The 17,166-nt window shown below is 40.4% G+C and overlaps 1 protein-coding gene across 7 annotated transcripts in view; it reads right to left on the bottom strand.

Annotated features, from left to right (window-relative positions):
* mctp1a (multiple C2 domains, transmembrane 1a) overlaps window positions 1–17,166 on the bottom strand; it is a 143,790-nt gene that overhangs the window by 93,829 nt on the left and 32,795 nt on the right. For 3 of the 7 annotated variants that reach the window (XM_085787093.1, XM_085787092.1, XM_085787091.1), the window contains exon 1: window positions 13,042–13,294. The exons of the other annotated variants lie outside the window; for them this stretch is intronic. In XM_085787093.1, the coding sequence (XP_085643219.1) occupies window positions 13,042–13,083 (42 nt within the window). In that variant the 5' untranslated portion in view covers window positions 13,084–13,294. Of the gene's footprint in view, window positions 1–13,041; window positions 13,295–17,166 lie in introns of those variants that run through there. 7 annotated transcript variants of the gene reach the window in all.

A 17,166-nucleotide genomic window follows, 5' to 3' on the forward strand; every position in this document is an offset into this window, starting at 1 on the left:
GCACGAAACTTCACCTGAGCTCTGTCATTGGCTGGAGAGAAAACATGACTCTCCACCCAGAAGCGTCCCCATGCACAAGAAAACAAAGCAAAGGACCAAAATACAGGCAGGGGGAGGGGGCTCTGCAGACACAGTCACCACCACACAGGACTAGAAGCCCATAGGGGATGATGACGGATTTCATTTGTATTATTTTTGAGCAAAAACTTCCAGACTACCTTTCAGCTACTGCTACTTGTAAGTAATCAGTGAGAGAAAGTTGCTGGACTTAACAGTCTGTCAGTTGCTGCTCTTACTTCCTGAGTACAGGCAGTTGTGTTGATGTAGAAAAGAAACATGTAAAAACCTACATTTCCAGACTCCCTGCTAGAACTTTAGATCCCTACTTCCCCTCTGTTAATAATGCAGCTGTGTTGCAATCAACTTTCTGGTCAGCACTTCAATCACCTGTAACACAGCAGATAGGTGAGACTGATACCTGATGGTGATGTTATTTTAAAAATATGAAATGATGTGTGCCGCCATTTACAGTAAACATAGCCTAGTCCTGCAATTTAACCTTGACTGCTGAAGTGAAAAACTGCCTATTGAGAGAGTTCACAACTCATATTTTAAGGGCAAACTATATAAGCAAAGCTGCTTTTGAAAACTTAGACATCAACCAGAGTCATTTATTTCTTTTCCTGAATTGAATATGTCATGACACCAGTGTCTTTATGGAGGAGGAAGCCTGTATTTAGCCCTGGGCGCTGTGTGGAGCCAGACTCTCGTTTCTCACAGCGATGGCAGGTAATTTCCAGGCTCTGCACTTCCATTCCTGCATAACAATAACCTGTTCCTGCTTTGCTCATTAATAAGAACATCATGACAGTTTTCCTCCTGTTAGTAGAGATGCCACTCCCAGCTGCCCCACAGAAAACCTGTAATGGCATAAAACTGCTGGAAATAACCGTCCCACATGATCAAAAGAGTTCTATATACTTAGTTTAAAACAAACAAACAAAAAAAAAGTTTACCATCTCCCTTTCCTTTTAAAAAAGATTCTTATAGGCTTTAATACACTATTCTACTTGATTTATCCAAATGTCTAAAGTACATGCACCAGGTGTAAGGTCCATTTCATTCACGTTCATGCTTGTAGCTGCTCAATGATCGGAAATCTGATTTCCCCATGATGGCTGGAAAAAAAAATAAAAAATTCTGCTGCTACACATCAAGCAAAGCACAATTTTTTAAATATTTATCAATGATAGGAAATGGGTAATTCAGTTGAAAGTGTGATTCCTCACAGATTTAAATGATCACTCAAGTAAGAAGCCATCTAACATGGTCACAAACATGCAGTTTGGTGATGTGTTCTGGGCGACTTGGTGTGAGCAAAACAAAACAGAAAAAGGAATCCTATCTTATTTGTTCTAAGGTCTTGACATTAAATCAATGCTTTCTCTTTTCCAAACTGAGCATGACCTGAAGAAATGCCTGGGTATAAGACCGTGTAAACTGCAGCACTGCTGTGGAAAAAAGGATCTCGCTCTAAGAAGCAGTAATAAAATCTAATCAATAGATAAAGCAAATGACATTATGCAGTATTCAGAATTCCAGTCAAAACCCAGACTAACATATTAATGTGTGGTTTTATTCATTAGCCAATTGTCTTATAGCAGTAAACGGTGTAATCTTATTCAAGATACTGCATTGTGACACATGGCTGTTGATAGATGCACTTTAACTGTTTTGTTCGACACCATTCTGTCACTAGCGATTACAAAGTCAAATCTGTGCCACTCTCAGTGACTCTGATTGTAAATAATGCACACACACGCCACTAACTTGTAATCAATGTCTTGTTTAAGACCTTGACAAAAATCTGTGTGCTATAATTAATATACGTACATGAAGAGGTACATCTAAGAAATGATTAATAAATAATAAAAGAAAACAAAAAATCAAATGAACATCATTAGAGCAGATGTCTATCAGGAGAGGTTAGAAAACGGGCACATGCTACTGAAGTCTGCTTCTCTTGTCTACCCTTTGTTTATTTCCTTAGGGCATCAATCTAGGTCTTGTACGGGCAAATACCTAATATGCTAGCTGAATGTTGCTATGCAACCACTAAAAAAAAAAAAGATAAATAAAAACCAAAGTTGTTATCTATTTGAGGCAAACAAAACATTGTTTTCCACCATGTCACAAAAATAGTGCAAATCAAAGGTAGGCTAAGCCGACAGCAGCTCCCAGTCAGAGTTGTGATCCCATTACTTCTCCATATGGATTCATTTTCAGCTACAAAGCCTCGGCTCTTAACAAGCTTTGCCTGCACAGAATGTAAGCTCAGCACAATACACGTGTAACACCTACATACACAGATACATTCACATTTTGCATATGCACATACACACAAAAAATAATAGGGCACAGCTAAGAAACCATTAATGTAATGTAATGATATCACACTGATTAAAAATACATTCAATTTGTTAAATACTGACCCAGTCTCCTCCTTTGAGTACGGTGCTTCACAGTTTTTATCCTTAGCCTCTGAAATATCCACTGACTAAACACAGCACATAAATGTATGATCACATACAGTAAACAGACACTTTTGAACACAGACACATAAGTAAAAGGAAAGGAAGCCTCCTGAGGTCTGTCAGTGAGGTCTATTGAATTGCTAGAAATGTGTCTTTTATGTACTTGCTCTAAATATAGGATATATGGGGGAGGCAAATAGTGGAGAGGAAGAAATTCAGGCTGAGGTTGTTTCCAGCTGTATATTACACTACAGTGCATTTCTCCCTCAGGACCCTTCTGAAGTGAAGTGATAGTTTCATGACTACATGTTACATATTTTGAACCTCTCTTTCTTGTGCTTCTTGGATGAAATGACATTGTTGTATCCAGAAAAATTCATCCTCATATTCATGATTTAGGAAATTGTTGGAAAAATGATATGCCAAAGAATTTAAACATGAAAAATTATTTAAAAAATCTTGTGGATTTCAATTAACCCTAAGATTAATAACAAAAAAAAGTTCTATTAGTCATATCCCATTAAAAATCTCTGACCTCAATAAATGAATCAAATCAAGTACTTCAAAACCTACATGGAGCCACACTTCCATTCAGCAAACATTAGCCACACATAGTAAGGTGTTTGTCAGCAACTCAATAACGTTGTCACTTCAGTGAATCATCATCATTCTGCGCTGCCACTTTTCATCTTACTCGTCTTCCTCTCTCCTGCCCTCTCGCTCTCTCCTGCACCATACAATAGCATCACATCGACAAGAAATCACTGTTCCACTGCCAGGTCTGGGACTTACGGTACAGTTATTGAAATTGGGGCACTATATTATATTTTTTGCACAAACCTTTGAGACAGATAAACGCACTCATACTTCTCTCTCATCGCACCATGCCGGTCACAAAACCCTGAGAAATGCTCTCCATTACACTTTCCCTGCCAAAATAAGCTGCTCCATTAAATGCCATTACTGAGCCTCTCCTCTCCTGAGTATGTGCAGCCCGGTAATGTGTAATGTGACAAAGCACAGAACCAGTGCAGGGCTCAAGCAGGTAGAAAGCCAGTAGCCACTTGGCTAGATAATGAGGTCTTTCCAGTGTGTTCTTTTCTTAATAACGTAGCAGTGCACTGTGCAAAGAGCAAGATCCTTTCTCTCTCTTATAGTGTCAGAGATAAAGCTGGTCTAAGACAAAGGGGATGAATCTCTTGATGCAATACTGCTGATAACAGCTGAAACACTTGATGTGGTTGAATACAGGTGAGTCAATGGTGAAACTGTATAAATACTGAAAATCTCTGTTGATGTAAAAAAAAAAAAAAAAAAAAAAAAAAATATTGAATTTGTGAATGGTGAAAATAAGTTGCTTTTGAATATTCATGCACTGTAGGCAATGGCATCATTGTTTGCTATTGAGCTTATTTCCCTCTGATGTCACTGGAGACAGATGCTAATGTCAAAATGTTGTTTCTCTCTCCTTTCCCATTAACCTGATGCTTGAAGATGATTTAACAGCTCATATGGTGATATTTTAGTGTATTGACTGCATATGATCACAAAAGAGAGACACAGTGAGATACTGTAGAGTTGGATTCACAGATGGAAAGAATTGAAAGGACTACAAAAGTAAAGTGCAATGACAGTGATTTAGGAGTTCACATGTTCAATGGCAGTTCAAGTAAAAGAGTGATCTCAACTATCAGTCAGTTGAAACCAAAAATATTTATAACATTGTTACTGAGAGACTTGAAATGAGATTCGAACCTCAACGAAGATGTCGCCTTTCCTTTAGCAAGCAGTAATGTGACTCATACCACATACGGTACCTGCCCTGTGGGATTTAAGGAGAGAATGGAAAAGATTCCCACTTGTGGGTGTTGTTCATGAAGGCAGGGAAGTGAACTTACTGAAATGTGTCTACTGCACCGAGCACTGACAGCTGTCAAGCAACAAAAGCTAAATGTGAAAAGTTTTGTACAGATTCGTTCTGCTTCTCAGTTATTCTAAAAGAGAAATAGGAAACATTTTTGTCTGGCTGATTGTGTTCAACATAAAAGCATTAACTCCTCCTTTGGTTAAATGGAGAATAGGTTTGTGGAGAAAAACAATTATTTTCCTCTATAGAGTACAGCACTGAAAAATGTGTTTTGTGTACTAAAACTACAGTACTGTAAATACATCAACATGACAAAAATGCAACAAAGGTATGGATACAATAGCCAGCTAATTCATTTATCACGCTGCTACAGCAGCTCTAGCTAACAGCCTTGTATTTCACACAACAGTAGATTTATTATGGTCATTGTGGCCAGGTGTTGGCAAAGGTATTTAGGAGCAAGGTAGCTGTCTGAGTCCTCAAGACAACCCTGACTTCACAAAACCAAACTCATCTCCTATTAATCTGCAGTTCAACAGCGATCAGGTGACTGACTTCCAGGGGATTACTGTCTGACATTCATAAACATGGATCCATCATTGACCACAATCAATAGCTCTTTGTAAGTCAGTGATACAAAAGAACTACAGGTTCATCCTTAGAGATGAATGAACACCCAAAGGCCTCTTAATTAAATAACGTCTCCTCTAGAATTGTCATTAAATTACCAAAACATTAATCCTTTATAATCCTGCAGATATCATTACAAGACCAAGCAACTGACATTAATCTTGCAGATGTGTGCTCCACTGAGTCGAACACAAGTGATTAATGAGAAAAGGAGAATAACTAGTGAAAATGGCTTTGAGGGTTAAAGCAGTTTTATAAAGTATTATTGACAAAGATTGACAGTGCTGAGCCCTGCATCAACCCATTTTCATCAACGGCAACATCATCAGGGACCAGACTGCTTTCTGTCAGCTCTAAAAGGTATCCTGCAGTGACCCATCTTGATGACAGGACTGTCAGTACAGTCTCAGAGCAGTTTGTGGTCAGTGGCCATCACAGCAACTAACTCTCTTAATAGGACTCAAATGTGTCCTCTACTGTATATGTGCAGGGTGTGGTGTACTTTTCTTATGCATATGAGTATTAGTGGAAAAGACTGGGAGTCAGAGGACCAACTGAGGACAGGATTCTCAGAGCTTTTGTGTGTTTCCTATCTGTCTCCTGTGACATCCCGTACAGAGTGACAGCAGGAATGCGGCATACAGTCCTGTCAAAGTAGGTTAGGGCATCCTCAGAGCTTTCTAAGCCCTTAAGGGAAAACGTCAAGCTTACTGCTGACGGGGAATAACAACAAACCTTTTATTCCCTTTAGACACACTGATGCAACTGTCTACACATACTGCACATAGCTAAACACTCAATTAGGTGTGATTATGAAAACTGATAGATAAATGACTGCATGGTATATGAATATATAGTTAGTAAAAAATAATTGTCATATTATTGCATTATTAATTTTTTTTTAAATGAACACAGCGCAGATGCTATGTTAGATCTCGAGTAATTAAATGAAGGTTGGAGCTGGAACAAAGACTCTATAAACAAGAACTAAATTCTATTGATGAACTGACAGTCTATATGTGTCACACTTGGCAATATGTCTGAAATCATTGAATGTAAACCCATGGCATAACTGCAACTGTGTGTGTTTGTTCGTATACCATTATGTAATGGCTTTTGTATACATTGTAGCAGTGCTTTGGGGAATTGGGAAACATAGTGGTTATGCTTGAAAGCCTGATTCATGTTCGATAAACATTTTGACTCTCACATCAAAAACATCTGCACACAGCTGAGAAGAAGACAGTGGAAAGAGAGAAAAAAACTGAGAATGAGAGATGAAATGGTTGGAAGTGGAAACATGAAGTCCCCTTAGACCACAATAAAGTCACCAGACTCAGGAGCAGCAGCCTCATTATGATTGTATGGGCTGCTCTTTCTAACAACTGATCAACTACTGTATCATCCTCCTCATCATCTTCACCACCACTCTTAATGTCACCCTGGCTGCCCCCTGTGTGTGACTCTAATCTAATTCAGACCAGTAACCCAGTTTCCCTCCTTCCTGCCAGCTGTGTCAAGACCCTCCCTCTCAGTTGTAGCAGATGTCAGGGTGGAGCGGCGTGCTTTCACCCACTTTGGGTTACAGTGGGTGGTGGGCCAATAAACACTCAGCTGTATATGGGCGGAGACCAGAAGACAAGGGAGAGCCTCTTTCATTGTAAATCTCATGATTAGCCAGATTAAGTTGAAGCCTGTGAGTGTGTGTACTGTCTATACGCACTCAGTGTGTCTGTGTATTTAATAGCTGGATCACGCAATCCATGCTGCCTATCCTTCAACTGCAGACTGGCTGACAATGTTACAGTTTTGTTCATAGGGTTTTTTAACACTGTGAACTCAATGAGGTATTCCTTAAATCTGAGATTGGTTATTGTTTTTGATACTTTGAATGCCTACTTTTTCCTTACATAATCAGTACAAATTTATAAAGTTTATTTGAAGAATGGATATTGAGGAACAGGCTGGAGCAAAGCAAGACAATACACAAAAAATGCTCGAACAAAGTAATTAGGTGCACTGAGATACAATACAACAACTGAATGTCGGCACTGATTGTGTTATTGTCTGTTTTGTTTCTATGTGTGATCACACTTTAAGGTTTAGCTTTTAATCATGTTGTGCAATGACAAATAAATAAATTCTGAATTCAAAGAAAAAGAAATTAAGGTTTAGTTACTGCAAATGTTTTTATATGGTTAAGGTGGTTTCCTGTGGTAGAAAATATTCTGAAATGCAGATTAAGGACACCTTGCTTTTTGTCTGTAAAGATTTACTATGGTGACAGCGTGTGATAATTATACCATTTGAATACTCAAAGGAGGAAAAGCTGTTGTCTATGTGGTGAGTTATTTGGATTAGTTAAGGGATCTCTTTGTGTTGGCCACAGGTAATGACATCTAGCCTTGTTTATATTAATTTTTTTCACTTCTTTGTCACTGACCTCACTGAGTGAGCTTAACAGGATACATTTTGGCCAACAGTAGCTTTATAATATTTCACAACGTTTATGCCTTGCTGTGCCTCTCATTGTGTCTGTACTCATGCAACTGTTTTGGTCTTCCCTCTGCAACACATGCTGACGTTTAACAATGATAATGATTCTGGTGACAGCTGACGTTCTCAGGCACACTGACAAGGACATATGAGACAAGGATTTGCCTGAAATTCAGTACAGGTCAATGCTAGAGAAACATGCCTCTTGTTTGCTGCATCTGACAGCTACACAACGCAGCAACTCTCCATAAATAATAAAAAGGAAGGATCTACCACCGACAGAGAAAGACTGAGGCAAAAGATGTGAAATAAGAGCCAGGGGTGAGGGGTGGGGGGTGGTGGTGGCAGAGTGAGCCAGTGAAGATAGTGAGCATTCAAAAGGCAAAGAGAAAGAACCAGGAAAAAAAGAGGTGTGGAATGATGAATGGAACACAGCGGACAGTTGAAATGCTGTGACTTGATAGTGGGGGTTATGACAACATGAAAGATGAGAATAGGCGAGAGCAGAAGTTGGAGTCAGATGGAAAATGACGACACGAAGACAGACCAACAGACAGAAACACGTCCAAGCTGATCAGAGCACAATCAAAAAACAGGAAGCCTCTCTCTCACAACAAACATACTGGCAGGCTGCAGAGCATTAGCAGCTTTTTTCCCATGTGTTTGTCACCAGTGAATTCTTTGGTGGTGGAGTCAAACTGAGCTAGGAGCGTCAAGTGTTGCTAACATCACGGGCAGACAAGCTGGTCGCCCTGCTGTCAACCCAACCTGTCAACTGACCAGGAGCAAGTCGGCAGGAGATCAGGCTGACGCGACTCGCGAAGAGAGCACACACAGTGCACCTCCGAACGGGGCACATTCGGTTGGAACATGTCGACCCAGGCCTCCGTTTGCAGGCTCAGCAACTTCACAGCAGAACAGAACTACTCCAAAAAGACTGCTGATGTGATATTTTGAAGCATCATCATCCCACACCCACTGCAACTCTGTACTGAACATATCTAAGCTCCCAGGGATCAAAAGATGGTTTCTTTTCAGATTTCTGTCAGAATAATTTACATACACATAACACATCCCTGTGAGGGCATCATCAATTATTACCTCAAAATGTTCAAGGCTATCACTTATTAATTAAAAATCAAACAATTATGCACAGGTGTACTTTGTGAATATTTGCTACTGAATGGATGCTTGTGATATGACAAATGTATTATTAGCATTCATGCTATTGCTCATAAAATCTTGCACTCATGTAAACCACCATCAGCCCCACTATAAATGTTGGTGTTCTCCACAGTGGGGATCTGGTGATATCTACCAGTGCAACGGTTTGAGTGGCACTGGTGAGCACACACCAAGAGGACATTAATCACAGAATGATAACCAAAACGAGTAATTACAACTTATTTGATTGGACTGAATCTAATCCATGGCACTTGGTTTTATGAAAATGAATAAATGATGTGCTCATAAGCCAAATAAACAGATTGTTCCATGATATAATGTAGTTTATCTAATGAGGAGTAAAAGGATTTGTTTTTTTGATTTGGTAATGTTTTAGTGTAGATGAAAAAACAGCTTGTTGTTCATCTTAATTGAATTTAGCTTGTTCTGTGAAAATCCCTGTGCTTCAACCTGCTGTGGCTGTTTTGATGACTAAGGCTGCTAATGCATGTTTATATACTGTACCACCTCTAGTACACCGGGGCACAATGATCAACTTTAAACAATGATCAGTAGTTTCAGTAGGTGTGCTGTCCTGGACTCATACCAAAATACTTTAAGATGGGTAAAGAAGCAGCAGTGCCCATCAGTAATATCTTACCTTGTGTTATGTTTATCTCTTTACACTCACCACTACCACTGCCTTTTATTATCAGAATCTCTCCCTGACTCTCTCTGTCTAAAAGATAGCGCTTCCCAAATGTGAAAACTCAAACAAGTGTGAAAATAAAAAGGCTATTATCCATCTAATTTTAAATGCACTCCAGTGAGTTGCAGTTCCCTTGTGAACCATTTAAAATCTTCCTAGACTGAACGAAAGCTTGCAGAGCTTGTGGTGGCATTAGTTTATTTTGTCTTGTTGTATGCTGCACGTTCTATTGTATAATGTACTTTAATAAGAAAAGCTGCAAGGAAGGTTAGAGTTTCTGTCTTTTATTTGCTCATTTCTTACTCTATTGGGACAAATTTTTCCTCATTTTCCTCACGACGTTGAGATCCCTCTGTTTGCCTGGGGAGAATGTAGGCTGCTATGTGAGTCCACTCTCTCTCTCCTTTTTAATTACATCCATGGTATTAAAGTGACTGTGTGACAAAGCATGACCTCACATCACTGTTGGCTCCCCCTGCACCATAGGCTCCCCCCTCTCACACTATTTCAGTCTTGATGCTGAAATACAGCAGCATCTTTTGAGACAATACTCTGTGCATTGCAAACAGAAAAACGAAATAAAAAAAAAACAGCATCTGTTCAGATCATTTAAAATAAAAAATTGACACCAGCTTCTTTTTCTGAAATGCTGTGCAAGCTTTACATGTTATGGTATTACAAGAATTGTGGTGTACACCAGAAACAGTGTGAGCTGCAGTATTTAGGACAAAGGATAATGCTTAAAGCTACACCTTTTGAATGTGATCCAGCACCAGCTGCTTTGTAAAAGGTTAAGAACACTGACCAGATGGGCTGGCTTCTCTCTGATTATCTATTTGTGTACCGACGGTTGTCATAAAATATTGCTCTATGGGCTGCTGAATCTAAGCATGGAACTAAATCAATTTCTGTGACAGAGAATCAAATGATAAATGTCAGCAATATGCCTGAAAATTGAATATCCATTTCAATAGATCTCAATTTTTTTTCTACATAGAGCAGTTTGTTTCTGCGCCAGCCAACGCTGTTTCCACACCGCGAGGATGGTTGCGAATCAGAGACTACCACCTCCACACTGGCAAACAAACCAACTGGCTGAGTGACAGGAGTGTATACCCTCTACACTATTACGTTTGGGGAAAATGTGAAGATGGAGAGGTGAGAGGAACTGTAGGTGTAGATGGTATCAGTGCAGTGAGCAGGTGATGGATGTGAAGCAATGTGCCAAGTGACAGAAAGAGACTGAAATTGTGAGGGAGAGTAGAGGATGGAGAGACAATGAGTTTATCTGATTCATTCACTGAAACACAAGCCTAGATGCTTTTAATTAGACTGTTTAGTTCACTTTAACGGGAACGCTTCATTAGAGAGATACAGGGAGGGTTTTTTTTTTTGCCACTGTATGGAAGGTATATACTGTAGGTGCTTAGATGTACGAGTCATCGAGCTCCTGAACAATATCCACCTGCAGAGTTGTAGAAGAAGTGGTAGAAGCTATTCTTCAACCTTTAAGAATATACATGACACTTGATTCAACACTAAGAAATAAGCAAGTGCATCTACTGTACTACAAATCTAACTTTATTGATAGTTTATTGATTCCTATACCATTTAAAGTCAAAACAACACATTTAAGACAGCAATCATTATTTTCACATTGTGCTCTTACAAAATCTGTCACCAACAAACCAATAACATTTTGCAACTGTAACTAATCTACTGCATCGGTAAAGATCAAGAGCCTCCCACTCTCCTGATCTCCCCAGCTGGGAAATACTGCAAATGCTGGCTGTTGCTGAAATCTTGGCACGTTGACAGGTGATCAGTCAAATGTTTGGAAGTTACCGTATTTTCACAGTCAGGAACTCATTTTGGGGGGACAAAATACCCGAGGCACCTGATGACATTTGTAACTAAACTGGTTGGTTATAATGACAATTTGTTTGCCATGCCAGTTTTTTTTTTCCATTATTCTTACATGAATGAAGGAAACGATCCCATCAGAAAATGTTGATCTTTAGTAGAAGGAAACATTACTGTGTTATATCATGCTGTTCTCACACCAACCATGTGAGTAATGGATTTATTTGATATGCAGAATTAAAAGGGAAGGTCCTTCAATCATTTAAAAATCCTTTGATCTATTTTCTATCTCATCCTCTGACAGTGTGTTATGTGACCCTACTTCATTCATCAAAAGAGTGTGGACAATATTTTGTGATGCAGAATTTTAAGTGACAAAATGAAAGATTCAGTCACATCACATTCCACACAAAACTTGCGGATGCTGCACTTTAAAACACATTAGTCCCCCCCAGGAGAACTTCTGCATAATGCATGTACTGTACTGAGTATGTGAGCATTAACAAGGAATGCTACTCAGGGATTCAGGTACAAGTTTAGCTTTTCTTTCAGTTGTTTCTTCGAAGGCAGTAAAAATATTTGACTCTTTTTAGATGACACAGAAATTTTAACGCATTATGTCAAATGCTTTCTTACCATCAAGTGATCTGGGAAGTTGAGGGAAACTGTGCTTTAAACATCTAAGGATATTGAAACGATCCTGCAACGAACTCAGCATTTGTCTGATGAGAGGACCTGCAGTTTTGTCACTCACTCCTCCCTCTATTCCCACCTGCTGTATCTTTGCATGTTCTCTCGTCTCCTCTGTTACCTTGCTTCTTCTTAATATCTACAGTACTCCCGCTTCTTGCCTCTCCACAAACTCCCCTGCTGTTTTGCTCTCATTCTGAGCACGTTCAGCTCCTTGAAACCGGAATTAAGGGAACAAGACTGCGGCTGGAGAGCCAGGCAAAGGGATGTGGACAAGGAGGATGAGTCGTAGGTGGGGTGGGGAGTCACATAAACCTTCTCTGCCACACACGGGAATGTTTGTTTTGTTTTTTTTACAAATTTAGCAATTCATCAGTTCCTCTTTTTTTACTCATCTGGTCAAGGAAGAGGCACAGGCAAGAAGGTATCCGTCTTTAACTGCATCAATTTGTCTCACATATCTAACTCTCAAGTTTATTCTCATTTCCTCACCATCACGATTCATGTCCCTGTTTTTTTCCCTCTGTTCCTCTGCTCTCTCTCTTCAAATAGTCTGACTTAGTCCCATGTCATGTCATACTAGCAGCCAGCTCAGGTTCCACACTACTGGAAACTGGACACGACACACCCACTGCACCTCTAGCCCGCCATCCCTCGCCACACTTACACACACACACACACAGTTGTAAAGAAAGCCAATGCTTTCAATTGGTAAAACTGAGTGCAAATCGCCACTTCACAAAGCAGGCACTCTGGTTTATGGAAATGCTGTATGAAAATCTGTTCTGCATGCAAATGTGTGAACGTGCCGAAGTGATGGAAACATTGCATTGATGAATGGCACATATTAATCCCTTCATCACCTCATCTCATTCAACTGTCTCAGACCCTTCGGACTGAAAATGGGAAGAAGAAAAGAACGCTCCTGTGCAGCCACTATATGCCTAGACACTAAATACACCATCATAACAAAGAACAACAGTATACAAATATGAATATAGCCAACACAGGAACAGGACTGTATACATGTATGCATGTGTATGTAGGTCGCAGCGTTTGTTTCAGTGTGTGTGTGTGCGATTACCTACAGTAAGGCTTCGTCCCACAGCTGAGAGAGGCAGTGCTAACATCCAGACACTGAACACGCTCCTCTGTACTACTGCTGCTGCTGCCTGCTGGCTTACCCTCGAATATAAGAGAGACACACAGACCGACTCGCTCCGTACCTTGCTCTCTCTCTCTCACACACACACACACAGACAGAGTTAAGGGCAACCAGCTGTGAAGTTGTTGCATATAGTCACTCAGACTTACAATTCTCTCTCTCTCTCTGTCTTTCTCTCCCCTCTCTGTCACTCACACAACTGTGTGTGGATGCTCACTGCAGACCAACTAATCCGCTAGGATGGAGCGATAACAAAAAACCGTCAACAAAGGCTCAACTACAAACTCGCTACCAGCTGTTGTCTCAAACATCTGCAGATGTTTAGCCAGTAGCAGAGCTGCTTTTTATCCTTGGCAGTCCTGTCAGTTGGACATTTTTAGAGAGATTACATATCCATTTCATTGAGCAATGAAACAGTGACGAAAAAGCATTATTTATGTGAGGATAAATATAGACAGAGAAAGAATGCATGTACAAAGGTTGTGGTGGGATGTCAGCAGCTGCAGTACTAATAAATGGGAACATGTAGTCTTCAAACAGTAAGTGGATCTGATGTGATTCTCCTTCACTAGTCTGAGGGATGGTACCATATTGGTTTCTATTAAGGTGTTCCTCCATGGCGCGAGTGAGAACAAAGTGAGTTGTAGAAAACATAAAGTAATTCAACCTGATCTCATCTTCTACATAAAGACTTTGCAGACTTTACATACATTTTCAAGAGCTTGATGATCCAATCATCAGCACATGTCATGTAGAGAGATCAGCAAATAAACATAACATTGAAGGTGTTATTGACTGATTTCCAAACATCTATTATTAATTGAGAATCAAATAATCCCACCTTATAGGTTTCCAGTTGCTGCTGGCAGACTTTGAGCCTCATGGTGAAATAAATTGTTAATTAGTAAAGATGCATCACGGTCAGACATGCAGCAGCAGCAGCAGCCACAGCGCTGCAAGAGAAAAGCTATCTTAGCTTCATTTCCACAGCCTAGCCTGCTGACTTGACCTCTGCTCTGCCTACACCACAGCTTTCCTCTGAGTACATGTTTCTAATGTGGCTTCACTTGCTTGACACAAGTCAAAAAATTATTTCAAAACACAAATTGTGTGTGCCTAATTATAAGCTACTATATCGACAGTATCCTTTGTTACTTACCGACTACCATTTTTGAACTGTAAATTGGTTTCAGGAGCATTGTTTAGCTCAGTTGGTTTGGCACCCGCTATAAGCTATAGTCCTCACTGCAACCGGTTCAAATCCCGCATCGAGCGGCCATATCCTGCATGTCATTCCCCCCCTCTCTGCGTCCCATTTCCTGTCTCTCTCTCTCAACTCTCCTGTCCATTAAAGGTGAAAAAGCTCAGAAAAACATATTTTAAAAAAAAATAAAAATTGGTTTCAATTGAGAGAAAGTTACCAACGCTACCTACATGCATGGATGCACAATTTACAGATTAGTTCCAACTCATGTTCATTTACAGTAGAATGGCACTGCAGCTTGTTAGAGCCAGTACAAATCCACAGTCCACTCACAGAGACCTCTTCTCTGCACCATGTAACCTTGACTGACATTTCCTTCACACTTGGGACAACCTACATACTGTTCTTGCACCTTATCTGCAGACTGGAAAGAGCAGGAAAAACCACATATTATTCCAACTAGCCAAGCCTCAGAGCTGCTGCATCTAATCACCGTTCATTTAGCCACAATTTCTGTTTGTCTTTGGTAGCACGTAAAACCAGATACAAATAAGTCTTTTAGCTGAATTGACTGACTTGTGTCAGAAATTGATTTTTTCCAGGTATAAATGCCAGTGACACACTCATTCTCACATTTTCTCCAACTATTACACTACAGGAGAGAAATTGGAACAAACATTTCTCTACTGGAAACTAACAACAAGAACAAAAAAACTCCCACTGAAACCAATTACTACAATGCTGTGAAGCCACAACCTTCCTGTACTTTCCCTTAAAGACATCATACTGAGGTGATCCAGGTTTGTTCACTCAGGTGGCCAATCAATCTTTAGGGGAACAATTAATTGTACAGTGCATGAAAATAACAAAAACGGCCTTGAGTATGATATGGTGCTATCATTCTGTATATCTCTCAGGAATACCGAAAGTAATCAATAAACAAGAAAATATAGCACTATATCCAAGACGATGTGCACAATTTGTTTGTGCAAACTTCATGTTGCAAATATTCTATCATGCTTTGCAAACAGCAGTATCATGTAATCTACTTTGAGTACATGTGTAAGCTGTAAATAATGTAAAACGTTGGTCTTTCCAGCCTCTCTCCTCCTCTCTCACTCTCTCTGTCAGCACTATCGTCACGCTTTTCTGTGTGATAGCTATTCATATCACACATGTGGAGAGCACTCCCCTGCAGGAGCTACCAGTCCAGAAATACAAATACAAAGAGTCTGATCCTGAGAGAAACATTGGGAAGGTTCACTTCACAAGTCAAAAAAAAAAGAAATGTGTTTCGGTGAGGGGAAGCATAAAAGGGAAGCTATAAAAAGTGAGAGAAAATACAGCATCACAGATGATCGAAAGGTGGGCCAGCAGAAAGAACAGGAGGAGGGAGATTAGGTGGTAGATATATGGAGGGTCGGACCGAAAAGTGTTTTGACAGCTGCATAGGGAATCACAATAAATTGAAAAACTCAGGTGCAGACATAAACAGCAGGAGAAGCTAAAGGAATGGACGGACAGAAATGAATAACAAATAGCAATTGATAGCACCAAGAAAAGGAAGAAAACACTGGGGGGGCTCACACAACAGGAGGCATATACTCTTTTCACTCTTTCTTACTTTAAAATCTTTCTTGTCGCTTTGCATTTGTGAAGCAAAATCGGGGCGACTGCCAGGCCAGATAGGGGGCGCCACAGCAGGGAGGTGCCACTCTGCTTCCTGGCATCGATATAGTACAATTGCAGAGTCAAAACAAAAAACTCTGTCCAGGCACGAGTGACAAAAGAGAGCAGCGTGTGTGTGTATGTGTGTGTGCACGCTGCACGGGCGCATGCAGGCATGAGTGTGTGTGTCTGCACATTCTTATATTACAATGGAGTCAGAACCCAGGACACGACAGCTGGCCCTTTCATGTGTGCAGTTGTATGAGGCTTGTTCAGGGATGTGTCTGTCAGCAGGTCTTATGACTTCAAATGCTGAGCTCGATCCGACCTAACACACCTCATCCTGCACGGCCTCAAGTGCCATAGAAAAACAGATGAAACTAGATTTCACCCACATCTCAAGAAAAACAGCAACAACCACAAAATGGTTTCTCTGATGCCTCGGTGCACTCTCTGATAAAGCACACTTTCCTTAGAGCTAGAGCAATTCTGACAGGTTTAGAAATGACATAACTGAGACCTTTGGGGCTTAGGAAAAAATAACTGCATATACAGTACCATGTGTGGATGTGTGTGCCTCCTTGTAGCTGCCACATTCATGTATATTTAGCAAACATGTGGCCAATGAGGCTATAATCTGTACAGTTTCATGCTTGAGTAAACAAGCAGCAATAATTTCCCAGCAAAAACAAGCAAGTGTTAATGCACACACAAATAATGCACAGTCTATACCCCCCATCTAAATGTGTGAGGTTTTCCTTTTTCCAAACACTCATGCATGTATTGTGATAAACAAACACACCCATGTGATGCCTCCATCCTTGCCTAAATCTCCTGTGTTGGCATGTCTGCACCACTGAACCCTGGAGTGTGCGCCATCTGTCTGTTCTTTACTCACCACACATCAGAGCACACACATACACCCACAAAAACCATGCACAACCGAACATCAGCGAAACACCCACAGTACACGTACTCTGAAACGATTCAGCATTGACACCGCAATGACATGACTCAACATTGGAACTGACACAAGCTTTTCAAAGCCTATGCAGACCTCTGCTCTCATATGACCAGACTCTGTCAGCGAAGGAAGTAGCGCGATGGCCTCCATCAGGCAGACAGATGGACAGGGAGAGAAAGGGAGGAGACAGAGCGATGGGAAGGTGGACAAGC

The sequence above is a fragment of the Trachurus japonicus genome, chromosome 9 (assembly GCF_045865225.1).
Source record: "Trachurus japonicus isolate A0001 chromosome 9, Traja_1.0".
In the NCBI taxonomy this organism is placed as follows: domain Eukaryota; kingdom Metazoa; phylum Chordata; class Actinopteri; order Carangiformes; family Carangidae; genus Trachurus; species Trachurus japonicus.